This window comes from Fukomys damarensis, unplaced genomic scaffold (genome assembly GCF_012274545.1).
Source record: "Fukomys damarensis isolate Sample0158 unplaced genomic scaffold, DMR_v1.0_HiC HiC_scaffold_14, whole genome shotgun sequence".
Taxonomy (NCBI): domain Eukaryota; kingdom Metazoa; phylum Chordata; class Mammalia; order Rodentia; family Bathyergidae; genus Fukomys; species Fukomys damarensis.
Genome location: NW_022900926.1, coordinates 78,546,372 through 78,570,265, shown reverse-complemented (window position 1 = coordinate 78,570,265; position 23,894 = coordinate 78,546,372). Strand labels below are relative to the sequence as shown.

General features: G+C 33.3%; 1 protein-coding gene across 14 annotated transcripts in view; it reads left to right on the top strand.

Moving 5' to 3' along the window:
* The window catches only part of Grik2 (glutamate ionotropic receptor kainate type subunit 2), a 657,782-nt gene that overhangs the window by 441,359 nt on the left and 192,529 nt on the right, over nucleotides 1-23,894 (top strand). For all 14 annotated transcript variants that reach the window (XM_033763462.1, XM_010607179.2, XM_010607177.2 and 11 more), the window contains one exon: nucleotides 13,972-14,178. In XM_033763462.1, the coding sequence (XP_033619353.1) occupies nucleotides 13,972-14,178 (207 nt within the window). The remainder of the gene's footprint in view (nucleotides 1-13,971; nucleotides 14,179-23,894) is intronic.

Genomic DNA, 23,894 nt, shown 5'->3' with positions numbered 1-23,894 from the left:
ATATATATATATATTTAAATGGTGATGATAATTATTTAATAATGTATACTTAACATCAGAACATCACTGTGAGGGCCAGGGATTTAGCTCAGTGGTTCCACCACCTGCCCTACAAGCTCAAGGTCCCAAGTTCAATACCTGGTACAAGAAAAAAAATTACTGTGTATATGTTAAATATATGCAATTTTTGTCAATTTTGCTTCAATATAGCTAGAAAAATGAGAGAAGAGAAAAGAATCTGGGTAAGTTAATTTTGAGTAATGCAAATTTTAAGATTCTGATTTTAGCATCATACTTAATCTTTCTAAATCCAGAGACCCTTGACCTCAATTTCTCCTTCAGTTTTTTTGCTATAGACAAGGCAAGACAGAAGAGTGTTACCTAGAAATGAGTTTAAGAACTTATCTAACTTCTCTTTGGTACAAATTATGGACATTTGAGGAAGGACTTCTGTTTGTTTGTTTGTTTTTTTGAGACAGGGTCCCACTATATAGTTGAGACTCATCTGGAACTCACTATTTTGCCCAGGCTGGTCTTGAACTCACAGCAATCCTCCTGCCTCACCCTCTGGAGTGCTGGCATTACAGGCTTGCACTACCATGCCCAGTGAGGAAGGACTTTTTTGAGGGAGAAGAGCAAAATATTTTTTAAATCCCCTCTAAGGGACCATGCCTTCTGGGGTTCCTGTGGTCATATGTTTAATGACAGTTTTTCCCAATCATGAGTGAAGTTCATGATGGAGTTCAGGATACATTATTTTAACATATGGCACCCAAATATTGGGGAAACCTAGGAAAGTCACTCTTTGACCTTCTGACCTTTTGCTCTGAAACAAGTTTAAAACTTTCATTTGAGAAATACCTTTCTGTACCTGGAGGGAAGGGGCATCTTAACCTCTAAAGATGTAGGGAAACTCTGAACACGCAGTACTTGTTAACTTCTCCCTAATTTATTACTATTTAATTATACTGTTGTTATGACTTGTGTTTAGATGTCCCCTGAAAGCCTCACATCATAGGTGGCTTTTTCAAAGGTGGCTGAATTTAAAGTGTGTGATTGTTTCATGTTGTAATGCTAGGCTCAAGGGCAGTAGGATTAAGGGTGGGAGTGCTACCCGCCCTAAGTAGTTTGAATAAAACAAAAGGAGCAGAAAGACACTGCTAAATCCCCTTGCTTGCTTTTGCTGTCTTCCTCTGCCTTGAAGTGTTGTCCCTTTGCCAAGTGCCCCATGAAAATGAGGTGGGACTTTTCAGAGGTGGCTGAATCTACAGTGTGTGATGCTGGGATTAAGGGCGTGTGATTACTAAATCCATACACTAAATGGTTTGGCATCATAGTCTTGATAAAATAAAAGAAAGACTTTTAAATTTCCCTTGTTGCTTTTACTACCATGTGGGGACCATGAACTGTTTCTCCTCTGTGACTCCCCTCTCTCGTGTGCCACTCTGCCTTGGAGCCAGCCAGTTGCGGACTGAAACCTCTGCAGGCTATCAGCTAAATAAACCCTTTCCCTTTAACTTTGGATGTCAACTATTTTGTCTCAGCAATGAGAGAAAACTAACGCAACTCTTTTGTCTTCCAATCATATTTCTTCATTGTTGTCTAGTCTTCATCAAACCTAAGCAAGCAAACAAGCAAAAACACAAATTTATAAAACTTATGATAAATAAATTTGCATGATTTTCTTCTGTTCACCTGTATTTTGTCAGCAGGTGCTAAATTAATGAGTGTATCAATACAGGCGAGAAAAGAGTATTTTCTCCATACATCCATAACAGTTAACCTTATAAATGTAATAATTTAGAAAGTGTCACGGAGTCCATCCATACAGTTAAGCTGGGTAGCCCCTCAGCTCTGTCAGTGCTACACATTGTTAGTGTCAGGGCAGTGTCACCACTTACACTGCAACAGGAACTCAGCCTGAATGAATTTTGGCCTTCAGCTTTCCCATCCCATGTGTCCATTTTTCTTCGTGAATCCGAATCTATGATCAACCCTCTTTTCACTCTGCTGTTACAATTTATTTTCTCAGAATGGTTCACAACTTGCCTTAGTTCCTAAGGAGAATGAAACTTTGTTTTGATACCATTTCCATGACTTCATCTCAGTGTTTTTACAACACTGCCCACAGCCTTGCTGTTACATTTCACCTACTATATACAACTCTGGATTCCATGCTTGCAATTGTTCAGTAGGCTACTAGTCTTACTTTTGCTATTGTGAGGCTTTTGTCTTTGCTTGTAGCCTCAGACTACTTTAGTAGGGAGTTAGGAGCACAACAATCGTACCTGCTTTTCTTGAGCAACATTTGATTTAGGAATAGGAGAATCTTAGGATGAAGGAACATAAGGAGTGTCAGTCAGTGGGGAAGGTACGATGGAAGGAACAGATGTGTGAAAGAGTTCAGAATACATGAATAACAGTAAATGAGGGCAGAAAATCTGGGGGAGAGGTGTTGGGTGGGCATGAACAGGCAGGAAACAGCAAAGCAGGAGGCTTAACTTTCTGGGTTCGTGAAGGAATTTGTCTTTTATGATACACATGATAAGGCAATTTTGAAGGACTTTAAGTATGTTAACATGACCAAGTTAGGATTTTTAAAAATTGTTCTTAGTATTAAAGATGGAATTTTAGTTCATGAGCTAGGATTTGATGAGAACAGACAAGAGAATATTGCAAGAGTGACAGCTGATGAGGTCTGAACTGTGGTGAAATCAGAAGAGACAGAAGGGAATTGGATCTGCAAAATACGTGGGGGAAAAAAGAAATACATAGTTTATAAATCCAGGACTAAGAACTTAAAGGCTGTGAAGACTTACTTTCTGGTAAACATGGTTGGAAGGGAGTTAAGCTAATGAAATTAGAACTAGGGCAATACAACAAAAGTTTAACTTTGAAGATGTTGTATTTAATTTTCTTGTGTTATATTTAACTAAGTGGCAGTTGGGCATCTAGTTCCAGAGCTCAGTGTGCTGAGACTTGGAAATATCAAAATGACAGTATTTGACATCATACATATTGATGCAACTGTTTATTCAGAGAAGATGTGTGTGTTTTCAGTGTACTTACATCAATGCATATTTCTTTCTTTTTCTGGCACTACTTTTGTTGATTCTGTCCTAATACTTACTATATTCCATTTTCTTTGATGAGAAAATATAAGCCCAAGGTGTCTAAGGAAGACAAAGAGTCTGGGATAGAAAAAAATACATATTCTGTCTTAGTTATCAGGCGATTATGTCTTGATAAATTCCTTTGTAAACTGAAAATATCCTAAATGCATTGAGACCCTGAACTTCAAAACGTAGCAACATAGTGCACTGTAGAGTTTGTGTTGTTTTCTTTTCCCATTGTGTGGCTTATTGGGAGCCATGGTTGGCTTCTACTTCACAGCATCACAAGAGAACGTAATTAGTGAGTACAGCGTATACATTGCAAACCTTACATTGCTGCAGTAGGAAAAGATCAAAAGTCAAAATTTGAAGGAAAACTCCTACAGAATGCATATTGCTTTCACATTTTTATATTTAAAAAAATCATAAGCAAGCCATCCATAAGTCAAAGATTATCTACACTGTCCTTTGAGCCAGATACAAAAGTCCCTTCGAGTGGGAAGTGGTACTTATAAAATGACAGCCACAAGACATGGAAGACCAAGCAAGTCCTGAATTATGAGGTATTTCCCATCTAACTTCATTCTTTGATAGATATCTCAGTCTCAGGTGCTGATCTCTGTGTCAAGTACTACCTGATTACTTGACGTGGATTCCTAATTGCTTCTCTTTATTTGAGATTTATCAGGTACTCAATGACAGACTATATCCTCACTCCAAATAACTCCACCATGGTGATTTAAAACGATAGGAACAGGCCTCTTACTGCAGTGGACCAACTGATCTATTTTTGCTTTTCTGGAATCACCAGAATAAAGAACTTTTGCCTATGAATCCAGAATGATTGCCTTCTTTTCAGTTTTTTAAACTTTGAGACAAGGTCTCACTAAGTTGCTAATAACGTGCAGTCTCTATGTCTTGAACTATATATCAGTCAATTATTTTATTAGATTTGCTTCCTATAATGTTCAAGTGGTGTCATTAATTAGATGGCTAAACAAGAATAAATATGCTTAATTTAAATTCTCTAAATTTTACGTTTTGAAGTATTTGTGCTTCATTTCTATGTTTAATTAATTTAAAGTAAACAAAAAATATCATACATTTCTTTTTACTACCTCATGAAAGTAAATCTATTTTGGGCAAACAAATGAATATTTTTTAAACACTTCATCTCACAATGAAAGCAAAAGTACTTTTACCACAGAGCTGCTTAGAAAACGCTACACATTATATAAAAAAACTATACGTTTCAAGCAAATGTAATTAGAATTAAAGACCATAAAAATATTTATTTACATATACTATAGATTTGTGTTATTAAAAATTCTAAATTTGTATTCAGTGTTCTGAATTTATAGCTTTTAGCAAATAAAATGTTCTCTTACCTTTACCAGAAAAAAATGGTATTTTCATAACAGCATGTACTATCAATGGCCAAAGCAATAGCTTTTCATGGTAATTACTGGCTACATGAGAATTTCAGAGTATGTACTAGAGTTCTAATAACTGTGTCAGAAAGACACATTTTGTGGCTAAGTAGATTTTAGAAACACTAGGAAAAGCAAAGTTCATTAGATTCTTAATCAGTGAGTGTTTAATATTGCATGTGAAGGATATTTCAGAGTTGTTATATTTTCAATTTCAAAATATTTTTAAATGCACAATATTTTAAAAATAAAACTTGCCACATATTTTCCCAGACTAATATGCTGTAGAAAATACTATGTTATACTATAGAATCTTTAAAGTTTTTAGCAGTATTTATGAAAAAAAAACTTATTCAAATTCATGAGCTACCTACCTCACCAATGATGCTGATCTTTTCTACAATTAGATGATATTTGATATCTGAATTGATTATCTAGCTCAAAAAAGAAATCAGAAAATCTAGACTTGGGCTCTGAGCTTGCCACTATTAGTTGTTTTACTGAGTAGCTTGCCATAACTTTAAAAAGGGGTAAAAAATAATATGTACCTTGAAATTACTTTGTATTGAAGATAAAATTTCATAAAATTTGTAGCATAGTTTTCTGCCAAAACATTTATCAGTAAATGGTGGAATTTAATGGATATAATGTAATCTAAAATGTTAAATATAATAAATGATGTTCTTATGTTATCTCCTTGGGTTTTCTAATATACTCATTAACAAATATGTTTTATAACCCATTATTCCTCCTCTTCAGGTCACAAACCAGTGAATATTTTCTGTACCCTTTGTCAATTTATTTCTATTGCTTGAAAACACTCACTTTTCTTCATTTATCAAATTTATAATTATTCTTCATTCCTTTTCTCTGATAGAATTTACTCTAGAATAGTCTATCAGAAACTCAAAAGATTTTTACTTTTCTTTCTTTGGTGCATAATGCTTTCTAATTTGTATAATTTATTTCCTGGAGACTGGTATTATTGGTTTACATTTGGTTTTCTGTTTGAAATTACTATCCTCAACTAGCCAAGAAGGTATTTGAGAGAAGTAACACTGTCCTATAGTATTTTCTTTCAGATGATAGGAGCTCAATAAACTTTTAAAATATTTTATTCATGACCCATGACAGTAGCTGTCAGTTAATTCAAAATTAATTATGGAAAAAGAACTTTTAGAGATTATATGCTAATTAGTATTGATTATTGATGGGTAATTCTTATTGAACTACATGTTGTTTTACACACATATTGAACTTCGACAGTGTCTCATAACATTTGATGGCATGAGGTTAGGAGGCCACTTAGTAATCAGTTTGTTTTGTATCTGAATCTATTTTCAGTGCACTCCCACTTTTTTGCAGGGATATATAATAGAACCAGAAGGTGGTCAACACTATTTTCTCTTCTCTAAAACCAGAGATCTATCAAACTCAAACTACTGCAATGCATTTAAAACAGAACAAAATAAAACTTTAGTGATTGAAAATGCCACGTTCCAATCATCTGGCAAACCACATTTTCCTTTTTGGGTTTCCTGCATCTCTCTCTAACATACATTCATATTTATCCAATGCCAGACCTGGTGATATGGCTGAGTGACAGAACACTTTCCCAGAAAATGCTAAGCACTAGGGTTTAATCTTCAGCACTGCAAATAAATTTGCCCATGCCTGTTTAAATAGTAAGAAAACACAACAGAGAGAATATTGAAGAAGCATTTTCCACCTTGCTTCTTACACCAAAATTGGTGATACATAGACACAAATGATCTCAGCAAAGACACTGGCCACTCTAAGTAGGATGTGAATTCAGAGTGATATTTAGCCTAATGAGTAATTACATCTAGATAGATTTTTTTTCAAAGTTTCTAGGAATAGTCTTACCTACTTTAGACCCTCATGGACTTGTATCCCCTGTCTTTTTATACTTTGCACTGTTTTTTCACTTGTCCTTCAGAAGCACATAAACTCTCCAGTATCTATGAATCATTGACTCCCCGGAAAACATTTTCATATACTTCGCTTTTAAGCTTAGTAATTCACTTCCCTAACTGCACATGAGACCAGATTTTTTTTTTTTCTGTCCCCATTGCAAAATGAAATTCAGTTTACTGAATGAAAACAATATTAAGACTTTTAAAGGGGACCAGCAGAACATAAAGTCTAACTTTGTGCCCTCTGAAGTGTTGGGTTCTGTGCAGCTTCCTAGGTGACAAGCCCACGAAGGTGCCCCATTCATTCATTCATTCATTCATTCATTTTTTGGTACCAGGGATCGAACTTGGGACCTTGTGCTTGCAAAGCAGGTGGCAGAACCATGGAGCTAACACCCCCCACACCCCGAATTGCATTTTAAAATCATGTAGGAAGATTTTTTTTTTTAAATAATGATACTAGAAAAACCTCCTTGATATATTTGATCAGACTCTCTAGGGATGGATTCTAAGCTTCAGTATTTTAATCTTATTTGTATTTATATTTATTGTGAAACAAATTGTCATTTTAAACATTTTAGTGTATAGTCAGGACTGAGAGCCAAATTTGGAAATGATTTCCTTATGACTACATTGCTCTTACCTGTTTATTTCTATGTCTCAGTAGACTGTTATGTTCCTTAAGCACAGATATCATATCTTATTATTATTAGTCTATTTATCTTCATGACATTGAACAACACCTGGAATTTTGGATATCTGCTACATGATTTTGAATATTGAATGAATGCTTTTATTAGCTAGACACTAATATGACTTCATTTTTTATTATAGGGGTAATCAAGGAGAAAATAAAAGCAGGTTTATGTGATGATAATTTGAAAATTAAAAGACAATGTATGTTCTTTGAAGAAAATGAAACGAATTAAGAGATTAGAGAACTATATCTATATATATTAATTTTCTTATTGAAAGTTATTAAGCCACACGATAGTTCTCACAATTCTGTGCCTAGAGGAATAATTGTTTTATTTATATTATTACCCACTGAACTTTCAGTGCTGAGAAAAAGCAAGTGTAAGGCACGAAGATGAGAGAAATATAGACAGAATTAAGGAAAGATGATTATTTCCTCTCACACTTGAATAAAATAAGAACAGTAGTGGAAGATGCCTTCCAGAAGTACTATACATCTTGTAAATGGGCTAGAGTTGGAATAATTATAAGTTTTATTAATAGTGGTTTATCTGATCAAATTAATAGAATAAATATAATTATCTATAAGCACTAGTGATTACATCCTTAAGCATTTAGTACTTTTAAATAGGCCTGGATTTTACCATAGCATGCAAAGATTTTCTTTAAATTATGTTCAGTGTTTGCACTCATTATGAGAGGATTGCATATATATGTACACATATACATATATATTGTACCAGAGCAATTGGAGGAAACAGATGGTATATGTATTTTTCTTGACAGTGGCAAATTAATGTCATAGTTATAAATACATATTTTGTTTCCTATTAAGCAAAAACTCACATAATATCATCATTTAAATCAGTTTAAAGTACATAATGCAGTGACTTTTCAAATACTCACAACGTTATACGAACATCACTAATTCCTAAATCCTTTCAATTATTCAATGGTAGTTCTTACCAAAAATTTACCAAAACTGTGACGTTTTTCTTTTCAAAAAATACTCCCTATTTGTTTTATGATTTTATTAGATTCCAGTTATTTATAAAATGCTTCTTACCCTTTCTTGTCAGCTTACTCTTTGTTTCTGTGGTTATTTTCACTACACAAAGATAGAGTTGAGTAGTCATGACTGTATTGCCCATAAAGCCAAAATTATTTAGTTGTCTTTTTTTTTTTTTTTGGTACTGGGGCTTGAACTCTAAATCCTTGTGCTTGCAAGGCGGGTGGTGGCATCACTGAGCTAAATCCCCAGCCCTCAATATTTAGTTATCTTTAAGGGGAAATTTTCTGACATCTGTCTTATAAATCTCTATAGAGAGTTTACATAAAAATATTTGATTTTTTAATACGTGGATGGGTGGATTTCTTGATTCATGGATGAACATTAAAATATTTTATACTTACATTTAAGCATAGGTTATGTGATGTAGATATCTACATGCATCTTGTTAAACTTCAGATAAATTTTTTTTCTCATTGAGTTTATTGGTACTTTTTAGGTATACAGTACAGTTACATTCATCATTAGGATCTTTTACCTTTACATGACAGGTCTTGGTTCTCATTTTTTCCCCATACCCGTGCCCTCCCTTCACCCCCTTCACCTTCCCTACTTACAAAAACGTTTTCCATTTTTCTCATTTTCTCATATTTTTTCTTTTCCCTTATTTCTTCCCCTACCCTTCCCACTTCCCCTATACCTTTAGCCCCTTTCTTCCTAGTTCACATTTGAATTGTAAAAATTAGAAGGAGATGGTAATATATTGATCATCTTTAGAATTTCCATTATATTTATGCCACTGTTCCATACTGGCCTAGATGGTTAAAATCTATAAGCACGCCTATTTATGGCATATTAATATTATGGATCATTTTTATAATTGTAAATTGGTTTTCCTTTCACTGATCACATCATAAATTATATGTCTGAATCCATCTGGAAGTGTTGCTTATTATGTGTGTGGATAGGCCATGGTCACATAGTTTCAGTGAGTTGATAATTTATTTCTTGTAGAAAAATTATTTTCACTGAATATCCCCCATATTGTGCTTTCATTTCTTCATCAACATTATTAAGATTTCTTGATTTTTTTTGTGACTCAAGAACATCTTTTATGTAAAATCAAATTAAACTAACTCACAAAAATTTGGTGCAATTAGATTGTTAGTTGCCTTAAATGAAATAATTACATTAAACAAGGCTAAAAAGAATGCTAAGAAAGGTAACTCATCATTTCTGACTTATTCTGTCTGATGAAGTAGAATTTTCAACATTTAGCCTTAGTGCTTGAATGGAGGAAGTATAGACAAAAAGGAAACCGAAAAATTCAGGTGAAGTATGAGAGGTGGGAAGTCTGGAGATTCCGTTTTGTTCCATCTCCTCAGTTCTGCTGTGTAAGGCAATGTTTTTTCACCTTCCATCTCCTGTGCCTTCAGCAACTTCCTTGCTGTACTTCCATCTCCTCAGTTCTGCTGTGTAAGGCAATGTTTTTTCACCTTCCATCTCCTGTGCCTTCAGCAACTTCCTTGCTGTACCGCCATGCTGCCCATTCATCAGCCTTCCGCTTGCAAACAACTGTCCATTCTCTGGTGCCTACCTTCACTTGCACACTCTTTCAAAATGGAGTTTCCCTGTTTTCTTTATGAGTTATGGCTTTCGGGGTAAGGCCAATGATTAGACACAGAGACTGTGGACATAAGGCTCAGAAGATAGAAGGAAATGAATGATTCTTGGAAAAGCAAAACAGCTCAGTGTTAGTTCCTCTAACTTTATTTTGTTATTATTATAACCATTCCATATTTTTCATTTGGCCAACAGGTATAATATTTCTCTTTAAAAAAGTTTGTTTAGTCATGTTTTGTTGGCATATTTTTATTGAGTAAAAGTTAAAGGATGTATTAATACTCTGTACATTTTTTGATAGTCATGTTCAAATCAGTCTTCATTGGTGGACACAGATTTTAAGAGGCAATTTGTCATATGAATAAATTCAGAACCAGACTAGGGTTACTTGAATGTCTCTTTTTATTTTCCCAAATAAGGGATTTGAGGGTTGCAGCATATGTTCTGTGATTCTTCAGAATTCTGTAAAACAGGACCTGAATTGTTTTTCAAAATGTGCTTTGTAGAAATATTCTACTTGTGGTCATTAATGAAGCGATGTGGACAAGCAATACTGGATAACATATAATACATAAGAATTTCAGATTCATCACTACACTGAGATATTTTATATTATTGTTTCTCAGATGGCCTGTCCTCTGAAGGACTGCTGGAGCAGCGTGGTAGTTCATCATATGTTTGTATCAATAACATTAAATAGTTTAGTCATATCAGTTAGTGTATATATCTATATAGATATCTATATAGATATATCTATATATATGGATACATATATATCACATTATATATTATATCTCACATTAAACTTAATTTGCCTCGCATGTCCCTTTGATTTGAATAGTATATGAAAGACAAGGGTAGCAAAGGAATTACAAATGAAAGCAGGCAATTGAGCACCAGATAAGTGCTGAGGGATATACAACTTACAATCTTTAAAAATATTAAAAGTTTTATTATATTTTAAATAAAACATCTCACACCTCTCAATCTCAAAGCACATTTCACCTTTCCAGAACTTTGTTTTAGGTTTAGTCTGTGCCAACTCTCAACTCTAATGCAGATAAAAATACATGAGTTATAGGTGGGGTCCCTAAAACTGTGGTTGATGGTGGCAATGCTGAAAAATTCTTATTATAAATGCCAGTAAAATGAAGTGCCTTTACCTCTAGCAAATGCTGATGTACAGATTTAAGACTGCATGAGAAATCAGTAAAGTTGCCTGGGAGAGTTTTATCATATTATTCATTGAACACAGTCTGTGATAGAGTAATTGCTTCTGGTACCATTTTTCTTTTTCTTACATGAGGTTATTATTTATCCTTGTGCCATATGAAACAGAGAAAGAGAGTTTAAAGAAGAGTCATAAGTTGATATAAAACTATCTTGTGACATAGTGTAGCTGAAGATAGGAATCACAATTGGAAGCCTGTGTCTTATCAGCATTAAATATGAGAAAAGTAATACTTGCCTTTGTGGAGATCCATAAATACTAAAAAGAGGTACTTAGACTACATATATTTTACCTCTGATTTTCAAAACTATTTAAAACATATATCAAAGTAGGTGCCTTAGTCTTACAGAATCAGCAAATTTATTTGCCTATTAAAGAAGTTTTCTAATTAGCTTTTATATAAAAAAAATCAAGTTAAAAGGTGGGAAGCCTACTTGGAAAAGTTGGATTAATAAGTTTTAAATAACATAATGTCATTGAAAAATATTTTGCTGTAATTTCATTGCTGGAAATTCATGTACCCTTAAAATAACTTCTCATACTCTTAAGTAATTGTTAATTTTTATTGCACATTTTCCATTTTAAAGCTTATTTATATGAAAATATACCATAAATATTTTTGTGCCATAAATATTTTAGAGACAATGATGTTTTAATAATTTGAATAGAAATTTGAATAACTTAATAATTTGAATAGAAAAAATACTTATTCATATATTGTTCCCTGAATCTGATAGGCTTGACATATGCTTTTTACAAATTCTTAAAATACTTTTATCATTTTGTTTTTGTAGTGGGGTTCAAACTCAGGATCTTGTGCTTGCAAGGAGGCATGGCACTACTGAGCTAAATCCCTGGCTAAAGTACTTTTATCTTTAAAAGACATGTTCTTATTTAGTAAGAAGATAGGGGGTCATGCAGAAAATAAATTTTCTGGATTATATAGTTACTTTTATTCTCTTGTGTGATATTGCCTTAATTGCATTATTCAGTTAGTAAGCAATTTATGTGTCTAGTGGCTAATTTTAGGTGGTTAAAAAAATCATAATACCATAAACCATGCATGCATTTATATAATGGTGACATGGAATTGTATGTGATCATATAAAGTTTGCAAATGATCACTCAAAATCATTAAATTGGCGAAGAGTACTGTGGTGGTAAGTGGGCCATCAGACTGAGAACCTGGACTTATACTGGCTATTGATCTTGGCCAAGAAACATTTAACACTTTTTCTTTCAGTTTCTTCATCGTAAAATGGAAATAATAGTGTTGATTCCACATAGTTATTAGGAGGAATAAGTTAATTAATTGATGAAAAAGCATTCAGAGTGAGGCCTGCCAAACTTTAAGTGCTTGGAAAATGTTTATAGTATTTCTTGCCTAACCCATGAAACTTTGTAATTTGTCAAGCTTTGTGCCTTTTAAATAAAAAGCCATTCATTCATTTTTAACAATAAATTATTTGTAATTAACCAACAAAAGCTAAAGTATGATGTTGGTAGAGTTAACTCCACAAATGTGGTGTGATCAAAATATAAGGTCAGTGTTTAAATTAAACAAAATTAATCACTGTAAAAATCACACATTGCCATTAGTCATTTTCAAAATACTCTGGCTTCCCTGACTACACTTATCTCATCATTTCTGACTTTCTCTGAAACAGTTCTGGAAGTCCTCTTTTTGAGTTTCTTTGTGAGATATGATCAAAAATACTGTGAATGCTACTACTGAATTTCAGCCAATGGAAAAGCAGACATATAATGGTGTGTCCTGCATCGACCTCAGTCTCCAAATCTGGCACTGTGCAACTGCTGGCAAAGGCAAATGACTATGAAAGATGAATGTTTTGAATTGACTCAGGACACCAGGGCTGCTACAATAGCATAACTAAACACACACACAAAGAAGATGTCCCAGATTGCTTCAGAAAGCATTTTTTTTATGCTGTGTCCTTGATGTGATATGTTCTTTCCTAGGATTTTCAAATGGCTAAACTCTCACTATTATGGTCTACCTTATCTCTTGCCTCCTCAGAAAAGGCTTCCATATATATATAGTATTACCCAATTTCATCCCATCTTCTCTTTTCAAGTGTCTTGAAACTGTTCTCTACTTTCTTGAACTATTCTGTTTTATACCGTTTAATATCTGAGTTTTATGTGCTATTTGTTTAGGCATTTATAATGGTTCCTTTTCAATATCACGAACTTCATGGCTCAAGAGTTTTTATTTTATTTTATTTCATTTATTTATTTATTTATATTTTGGTACCGGGGATTGAACTCGGGTCCTTGTGCTTGCAAGGCAGGCCACCAAACCACTGAGCTAAATCCCCGGCCCCAAGAGCTTTTCTTTTATAGAGCAGAGGGGGCTGATGTATAAAATGATGATGGATAAATGCATAGGTATTTGATAAATGTTAGTTACTTTTTATTTTGAAGTAGCTACTGTTTCTTCTCTTGTTATTCAATGTAATTGTTGCAGTTTTCATGGATTTTAGTACAAAATGTGATAATGTCTATGAAACATTCCCACTTCAATTCTTAGCACATAGTAGACAAATTAGGCAATTAATATTTTGGCTCTGTTTATCCAGAGATTCCATTGAAAGAGTCCCCCAGATATTGATTGAATTGCTGAATCAAATGGGAATATTTTGGAATTATGTATTATATAGCATATTATATCATATTATTTATTATATATTCTAATACGTTTGATGGATGTTACATGATATTAGATAATATATTTTATATAGTATATATTTTATTATGTACTAATGAAATATTTTATTATGAAGTTTATTCACTAAGTAAGCAAGTAAGCAGTATCTCTTTTAATCTAGATTAATACAAAATTTTCTTTAAAAAGCTTTTTTGCTATTTCATATTCAATTGACATTTCTCCCTTCATATTTGATATTTCTAGGAAGAACCTTATGTCTTGTTTAAGAAGTCTGACAAACCCCTCTATGGGAATGACCGATTTGAGGGCTATTGCATTGATCTCCTCAGAGAGTTATCAACAATTCTTGGCTTTACATATGAAATTAGACTTGTGGAGGATGGGAAATATGGAGCTCAGGATGATGCCAATGGACAATGGAATGGAATGGTTCGTGAACTAATTGATCATGTAAGTTGCTTACCTTACTATTTCTTACATAAAATAGATTATTAACATTTTCCTTCTTTTTAATGCTTATGAGTTATAACAAAGCAGAGGTATATTTCAAATAGATTTTTATCATTATTATTATTTAAAGTAGATATTACTTTGTCACTAAATATGAGTGTCTAATCCTACTAGAGAAAGATGTCTGTCTTAAATTCACTTTTATTTAAGTTTATTAACTTAGAAAATTAGTTTTAATGTGCAAATTATGATGTCATTCCCCCCAAAATTTCTTTTCTATGCTTATATTTACTTCCTAATCAATAGAAAAAGTGAGTAATGCAGACTCTATATACATGATAAAAATTTGCTATGCTGATAGGATATTTATTTTTGGAATAGAAACAAGATAATTATATCTGTATAAGAAAATCATAGATTAAGATATTGCACATAAAAAAAGAATATTAAGCATATTGAACCAGGGTAAACTTTTCTTTACTCAACTGAGCAAAAACATACAAACATATTTAACTATTATTTATTATAATATTATAATTATATTATAATTAATATAATATTATTTCAGAATTTCTCAGATGATGCTGTCAAGTTCCTAAAATAAATTATCATCTGTTGAACATCACCTCATATTTGATTTTATGTCTTGTCATGTTTATTTCAATAATTTTTATTATATTAGGCATATAACTATTACTACTATAGCAATGCAAAAATTTAATAAGAATTTTCCTGTGAAAAGAATTGTGAAATAAAAATTCTTATGAATAGAATTACGACTGCAGGCAATTTGCACAGCATTTTCAAAATGTTTTATTAGTTCATTCTAATGATTAAAGCAAGAAAGTTTCTTTGTGTCTCAGAAAGACAGACTGAGGATATCTGAATATGTGGAAACATAGGGAGAAATTAGGATATGTGTAGAAATAGAATAACAATACAAAGAGAATGATTACTTTTAAAAATATTGAGACTATTTCTTTTATTGATTTGCAGTTTGTTAAAGGACAACCGAAATTCTACTCTTGGTCATTTATTTCTCAGGGGTTCTGCTTAAAGTGATCATTTACATTTTAGCTTTGTCAAATCCAATAGAAGATGAAGAAATACTGGAATATATGGGTGTGTGTATATATGTTATATATATATATTTATATATTATATATATTTAGATCAAATGTAAAATTTTAAATCTGAGGTGATTAGCACAATGGCTACATAAAGTGATCCAGCATTCATAACGTCCACAAATAATTAAAGCAACAGTTATTTGGCTGTATATTGAGGTGAGTGTATGTAGAACATTGTAATTTGATAGTAGAAAATAGAAATCTTTTAAAATTGAGACACTTGGGTGACTAGTATAGGAGGAGGCACAAAATATCTCATCTCCTGCTACCCTAGTTCCAAAACCTGGATAGAAACAGCTTTGAAACCACAGCACTAAAGGAGAAAGAGTCCCACCAAACCATCAGCACAGGTACTGACAATCCTAGCTGCTAGAAAGTTTTGTGGCTGTTGTTGGCTTACTACTGAAATAAACCAGAGGCCTAAAATGTGTGTATCTAATAGTCTGGCTTTGGAGATGAAACTCATTTCATCTCCTAGCAAAGCCCTAGGGTATTGTAGCCAGGAATCATGGTGAAAAGTGGGCTCTTGTCTGGGTTTAGACTGACCTAGGGGATCAGAAACACCTGTATATTCCCATCTCTGGGACCCCCAAAGACATCCCCTGCAGTGACTCATCAGGTACCTCTCTCACAAACCAGATGTTTCTTAGTAGACTCTGACATAAGCCCACTGAAAAGGCTGTCTTGTGAGAGACAGATGTTGCAATTCAGAAGGAAGTGAGGAGCACTACCCATAAGATGACAAACTGGCACTCTGAGACCCAGGGCACGGGTACTCACCGGTGGTTTCACACAGGTGCCAGAACTGAGAGTGTTTGCCCACAGAGTTCTTACTACACAGAGACACTTGTAGCTTGTGAGTCACAGAATAAACTCTGAGATTTCACTGCTGACCTGCCCATAAGACATGGCAGACTTGAGTAAGCTGTGATCCCACTAGTAGCTCACAGAGCTAAAAAATCAAGGGAGATATTTTGACCAGTGCTGACTACATGCTGTCTTGCTCACTTTTACAATCATTTCAGCTGAGAGTTTTACCTACAGGAAACTCAACTCACCATTTAAGGCATACACAGACTGAACATGAGATAATAGAAAGTCATATTCCAAGCAAATAGAATCCCAAAACAAGGAAGAATAACTAGATTTATATCTGACAGAATAGAATTTGGGACAAAAATCAGTATCAAGAGAAAATGAAAGTCACTGTTTAATGATCATGGAATCAATTCATCAAGAAGACATAATGACTGTAAATAAGTGTGTACCTAATATTGTAGTCCCCAACTTTGTAAAGAAACACTATTAGTGGTTAAGTAGAAAATAGTCTACAATACAGTAATAGTAGGGAGACTGAGAACTCCACTCACAGCAATGGATGGATCACCTGAACCAAAAATTAACCAAGAAAGATCAGAGTTAAAACTACACTTTAGGTTAAATGGACTTAACAGGTATTTACAGAACATTTCCTCCATAGCTGCAGGATACACACATTTTTTTTTTCATCAGCATATAGAACCTGTTCTACAAGAGAGCACATCCTATGCTCAAAAATATTAACACTTTCCAAAAGATTGAAATTACAGCCTATAATTTTTCCGAAAACAATGAAATTAAGCTAGAATTCAATAGCAGGAAAAAACTTTAGAATTTATATAAATATGTTGAGATTAACAACACACTTTTGAACAGTGAGTCATTAAAGAAGTCAGAGGAAAATTTAAAATTTCCTTGAAACAAATGAAAATGAAACAGAATATACCAAAGTCTGTGGAATACAGCAAAGGCAATACTAAGGGGAAGTTTAGTAATGAGTTTATTTCAGATCTATTAAAAAGTAGATCTGAAATAAAAAGCCTAATGATGCATTCTGGGGTCTAAGGAATGTAAGAGAAAAATCATACCCAAAATTAGATGAATAAGGAGGCAGTACAACTAATAGCACAGAAGTTCACAGAATCATTAGATATTACTTGAAAATTTTTAAATCTAGAAAAAATGGACATAATTATATAAATATATATGATATCTGTAGAGACCAGTAAGAAGGAATGAAATTTAATTAATATTAAAACTCTTTCTATAAAGGACTGGATGTATTCATTGCTGATTTTTTTTCCATTAAGTTTATTGGTACATTTAAAGCAAACAGTACAGTTACATTTATCATTGGGATCTTGTACTTTTTACATGATATATCTTGGTTCTTGTATTTTTCCCCACATCCCTGCCCTCCCTTCAAGAATCAATGGCCTTCTTGTACACAAATAACAGACTCACTGAGACAGAAATTAAAGAAATAATTCCACTCATAATAACATCCAAAAAAGTGAAATATCTAGGAATCAATCTAACAAAGGAGACAAAACACCCCTAAAATGAAATTCACTGCTGTTTGTTAATGAACTAACAAACTTTAAAGAAGAACCAACAACAGTGCTTCTCAAATCTTTCTTAGGAATTTAAAAGAACCCTTCAAAACGTTTTCTGTGAGGCCACAATTGCCTGTTACCAAATCCTGGCAAGCACACAACAAAAAATAGACCAATATTCTTGATGAATATAAGGTGCAAAAATCCCCAACAAAATACTAGCAAGTCAAATACCTACCAAAATATACAATGTAATCAAATCGTTTTTATTTCAATACAAAGATAATTCAACATACACAAGTCAATAAATGTATCAAATAAATAGAATCAGAGATATACATGAATTAACATATAAATGAATTATATAACTATAATTATCTCAGTAGATACAGAAAACCATTTGATAAAATTCACATATCTCAACTTTGTATATCTTAACAAATTTAGTGTACAAAGGTTATGCCTTATCGTAATGAAGGCTATGCACAAGAAAACCATAGCCAGCTTCATATTGAATGAGGAAAGACTGAAAAGATTTCTTCTAAAGTCAAAAACAAGACTAGAGTGTTCACTCTCTCTGTTCTTATTCAATACAGTACTAGAAATTTTATTCAGAGCATTTAGGCAAGAGAAAAGATAAAATGCATAAAATAAAAAAGAGGAATCATGTTATCCCCTATTTGCAGAAGATGGTTCCATACATAGGAAGAAGACATAAAAATTCCACCAAGAGCACTAATAATAAAATTTAGTAAAGTGTCAGAATACAAACTTAAACTATAGAATTCACTAGCTTTTCTGTACCTTAATAACAAACTTACTGAGAAAGAAATCATGAAATCAATAGTCACAGAATCCCAAACCAAACCAAACCAGCCAACAAACAAAAAGCCACCTATGAATAAACTTAAGTAAGGAAGTAAAACATCAATAATGAAAATTATAAATCAGCGAAGAAAGCAGTCAAGGAAGAGATCAAAAGGTTAAAAAACTTTCCTTGTTTGTGGATTGGAAGATTAATGTTAAAATGTCCCTACTACGCAAAGTGATACACCAATTCAATGTGAATTCCAGTAAAATACTGATGATATTCCTCATAGAACTAGAAAAAAGAAACCCACCCTAAAATTCATACAGAAGAACAAAGCAATTGTGAACAAAAATAATAATTCTGTAGGTGTCACAATACTTGATTTCATAATATACATTGTTACAAAAACAGCATAGTAGTACTGACCTAAAAGCAGATCCATAGACCAATGGGGTAGAGTAGAAGGCACAAAAATAATTTCATTAAACTACAACCAACTGATTCTCAACAAAGATGTTAGAAGCAATACATTGAATAAAGGACAATCTTTTCTTTAAAAAAAATAGTGCTAGAAAAGTTGGATGTCTACATGTACAGAATTGAAATTTAACTTTTATCTTTGATCTTGTAGAAAAATTTATCCCAAAGAAATCAGAGATCTTAATACAAGACCAGAAACTCTGCAACTACTAGAGGACAATATAAAATTTTAGTACAATGATTTTCTGCATAAAATTCCCAATGCAGAGGAAACAAAAGCAGCAATTGATAAGTAGGTTTACATCAAGTTAAAAATCATCTGCATAACAAAGAAAACAATCAATGGAGGAAAGACACAAAGACACAACCTAAAGAATATGAGAAGCTATTCATCTGATATGATTAATAACAGGAATATAAAGAATTCAAAAACAACACAAAACCAAATGATCTAATGTAAAAATGGGATAAGGATTTGAATACTCTTGTCATGAAATAAAAATAGCCAATAAACATGTCCAGTAGTGTTGTTACGGAAGGGATCAGTAAGTGACACACAGAGAGGCAGCAGAATGGAAGTAAAATAATAAATTTACTTATTGTTAAGGGTTGATCGCACATAAGCTGTGCGTGGATCGACAATGCACTGAGTTATAGGGTTTTACAGCCTTTACTTCATTTGGGTGGTTACATTTCATTCTCACAGTTCAAATCACGGTCACAAAATAGTTAATCTTTTCAACCCAGATGTAACAGTTCCTTGCAGCTGGGGAGTTTGTCTTTAAGATTCCCCTAGTTTGCAAGGCAGGTGGTGGATCCACTGAGCTAAATCTCCAGCCCCAGCCCAAAACCCATTGCTAACATTTGCTTCCTACAGGCTAGAATAGATAACTAGGGGAATCTTTTTTTTTTTTTCCCTCATTGAGTTTATTGGTACACTTTAGGTATACAGTACAGTTACATTCATTATTGGGACCTTGTACCTTTACATGACAGGTCTTGATTCTCATTTTTTCCCCTTGCCCCTGCCCTCCCTTCATCCCCTCCAACCCTCCCCATTGACAAACAGTTTATTCCCATTTTTCCATTTTCTCCTATTTTTTTCTTTTCCCTTATTCCCTTTCCCCTACCCTTCCCACTTTCCATACACCTTTAGCCCTTTTCTTCCTATTTCACATTGTCAGTTATCTCATTAGGATCTTATGTACTAGTATAGTTTTTCACACCAGAGAAACTATTTGATATTTACACGTGTGACTTATTTATTTCACTTAGGAGTATATCCTCAATATGTATGTATTCAAGGGTAAATGGATACATACTATGATTGTTAAAGCTAGATGTCAGTCTAAGTTTTAGAACAAAGGAAGAATGGGAAACTAAGAAAAGGGAGATGCAATCACTTACAATTGAGGATATACTCCTAAGTGAAAAAAATAAGTTACACGTGTAAATACCAAATAGTTTCTCTGGTCTGAAAAACTATAATAGTACACAAGATCCTAATGGGGGTAATTAACGTGAAATAGAAAGAAAAGGGCTAAAGATGTAGGGAAAGTGGGAAGGGTAGGGGAAAGGGAATAAGGGAAAAGAAAAAAATAGGAGAAAATGGAAAAATGGGAATAAACTGTTTGTCAATGGGGAGGGTTGGAGGGGATGAAGGGAGGGCAGGGGCAAGGGGAAAAAATGAGAACCAAGACCTGTCATGTAAAGGTACAAGATCCCAATAATGAATGTAACTGTACTGTATGCCTAAAGTGTACCAATAAACTCAACGATGGGGGGAAAAAAGATTCTCCTAGTTATCTATTCTAGCCCATAGGAAGGGGGTGTTCAGGGTCAGGGGAGCAAATGTTAGTAATGAGTTCTTTCATTTAGACGGTTTTATTCTCAGATGGCTCAAGTCTCATCAGAGCTCAAGACCTTGACTTATCTCAGGGTCAGACCAAATGCTCCATTCAGCAATTAGTGCCTTCCGTGCCTATTACTTTTGAGCTAAACAAAACAAACTGCTGTTAGAGACAGCAGAAGCCATTTTACACTGTAACACTTTATAGGTTTTTGCTATTTATAAAAGTTTTCCCTATCAGTGTCAATATCAAAGCCCCAATACAAAATCTAAACCACAATGAGATAATGCTACACTCTAGTTAGAATAGAGTAAAAACAAAAATGAATGCTGTTTAGGATCTGGAGATAAAAGAATCTTTAAACATGATTGGTGGTAATGTAAATTATACAGCCAATGTAGAAAACAGCAAGGAGTTTCCTTAAAAAACTAAGAATAGAAATGCAATATAACCCAGCTATTCCACATCCAAGTATATATATTTAAATGAAATACTATTGAGCCACAAAGAAAAAAGAAATCTCATCATATCCAGAAAAATGGATGAGATTGGAAGACATCATATTAAATGAAATAATCAAGAAGCAAAAATACAACTACTATTTATATTCTCACATATATGAAAATTTAAAAGAAAACATACATCATAAAATAGAAGAGGAGTTTCCAAGCAAAGAGAACGGAGTCAGGGAATTGGAGGGAGGAGTGGAAAGTAATGGCAGAAGAGTAGATGGGTCTGATCAATGTATAATATGTGATGTATGATTGAAAAACAACATGCATGATTTAATTAAAAGTGTATTACAGTAAAACACATTGCCATTAATTCCCCCCTCAAAAAGCCAGCCTCTTGGTTATTCATCACACTTGGCCCATCATTCTTCTAAAGCAGTTCTCAAAATCCTGAGTGTCTTTAGTTGTGCTCTTCTGGCTGCTCTGAGGTCATACATTGATTCAAAATGTGTATTTTCCATTGTCGTTTTGAATTTGAGGAAGAGCCAGAAGTCACATAGTGCCAAATCTGGTGAGTAATGTGGATGAGCTAAGTTCTCATGAGTCTGCCTTTTCTTTGGTGCCATGCAGCAGCATTTATAGATTATTTGTTTCCACCTTGTAAAGACACTCACAAAAGAGGACTTCCAGAACTGATTCCAAAAATTGCAAGAATGATGCTTTAAGTGATTTTGAAGTAAATGTTATGAGTGGGGCTAATGGCAATGTAGTTTTTACTGTAATTATTTTTTAAATGTAAATATTCACTGCATTTTGTTCATATCTCATATGCGTATAGAGTAATATCACAGTTGATCCAAGTAATTTGTACAACTATTAAGTGTGAATAGTAATAAAACCATGAACTTTATGTTAGTTGCTATTGATATAGCAGTAGCTATCAGAATCCTATCATAAGTTGATTAGCAAAGATGATAACGTATTTGTTTATTTGCATGTTTGTAAAGTCTAGATAGCAAAATAATCATGGGTAGGTTCAGCCTAGGGTATCAGGATTTGGTCTCTGACTTTTCATCACAATTTAGTCTTTGCTTTCTTAGGTTTATTTTGTTGGTAGTCATATGCCTCTCTACATGTGGTGACAACAGTTGCCTCCAGCAGTACTAGATTAACTATCCAGGCAGAAATAAATCACCTTTACACTAGCAATTCATAAAAGATTCCACTCCTTGCACTGGCCTGTCCTAGTTTGCAAATTGAATCTTGAACTAATTATCAAGCTAGGGAAAGGGGTCTCATCAGATAGTCTGGAGCGTATACTCACTCAAGCAAGAGCCTGTGATGTGGTGTCAGGTCCAGGAAAACCACATAGTTTTGAGTGAGGTGACTGTGGGAAATCAAGGTGTTTATGGCTTAGTAAACTGGAAAGAAGCATGCAGAGATTAATATAATGTATATTCACCATAAAACTGAATAAGTAGATTATGTGTGATTTAGTCAGAACACAGGAATTTTAGATCACATTTTCCATTATGTGCATATTTGTCACACATAATTAATATTCTTTTAATTTCATTTTTGGTCTTCAAATACAATTAAAACTTTAATTTTTCTAGAATTTCTTCCTTTTCAAAGAAATCTCCCATCTATGTGTATTTTCAAGAAAACTGTAGAGCTCAAAATGATGGTTCAAAAATAATAATTTAGATGCGTGGCATAAAGTATGAAGGTACACCAAATAAAGAAAGAGTAAATGGGCATTATTTGACATTTATTTCTCTAAAGTAACTTTTAGTATTGAATTGAGACTACTAATATGATGTTCAGTTATTTACTTATTGTATTCTTCTCAATTCAAACTTACTTGTTTACCTTCTATTTTTCCCGTATGAGACTATGGTCTTATTCAAGCATACCATTTTTTTGTTGTTTTCCTTATGTCTTAATTGGTTTTTAATGTTTAGTGTGTGTCATAGTAAACTAAAATTATGATTATAGTCAATATAATTTTTCTTCGTATAACCCTTTCAAATTTTACATATTCACAAATATGCTAATTTCACTGTAATACTGTAACTCTTGGTGAAACTCAGATCACACCCTGAGCTTTTCCCTCTGCTCACATTCCCTGGGCACAGTTGTCCTCTCAAGACTTTATTACCATCTTCATAGTGAAATTTCACCTTTCTAAATTCAGTCCAGAGTTTCACACCAATATATATCTAACTGTTTGCTATAGTTTCTTGTTAAGTATCTCCCAAGCATATCAAACACATTGTGTTTGAATTGAATTAACCATTTATATTTTTCAATCTCTTTCTTCTGAGGAGTTTCCTCTGTCAGTACATGGCAAAACAGTTCAGTAAGTATCTCAAGTCAAAAATTTAATAGTCATGTTTAGATCATTTCTCATTCCCCCATGGCTTATTGAGTATAATTTTGAAAGTTGCCTCATTTTGTCCATCCTTACTGTGAAATGGAATAACACTTCGCTGTGATATTTCCTTCTAATCCACTATCTCTAGTTAGTGCTAAGTCAAGTGTCTTATTTCATTCAAAAACAAAAGTATGTTTATGTTCTTCTCTTGCCTAAAACTGTTTAGGATTTAGGAGCATAT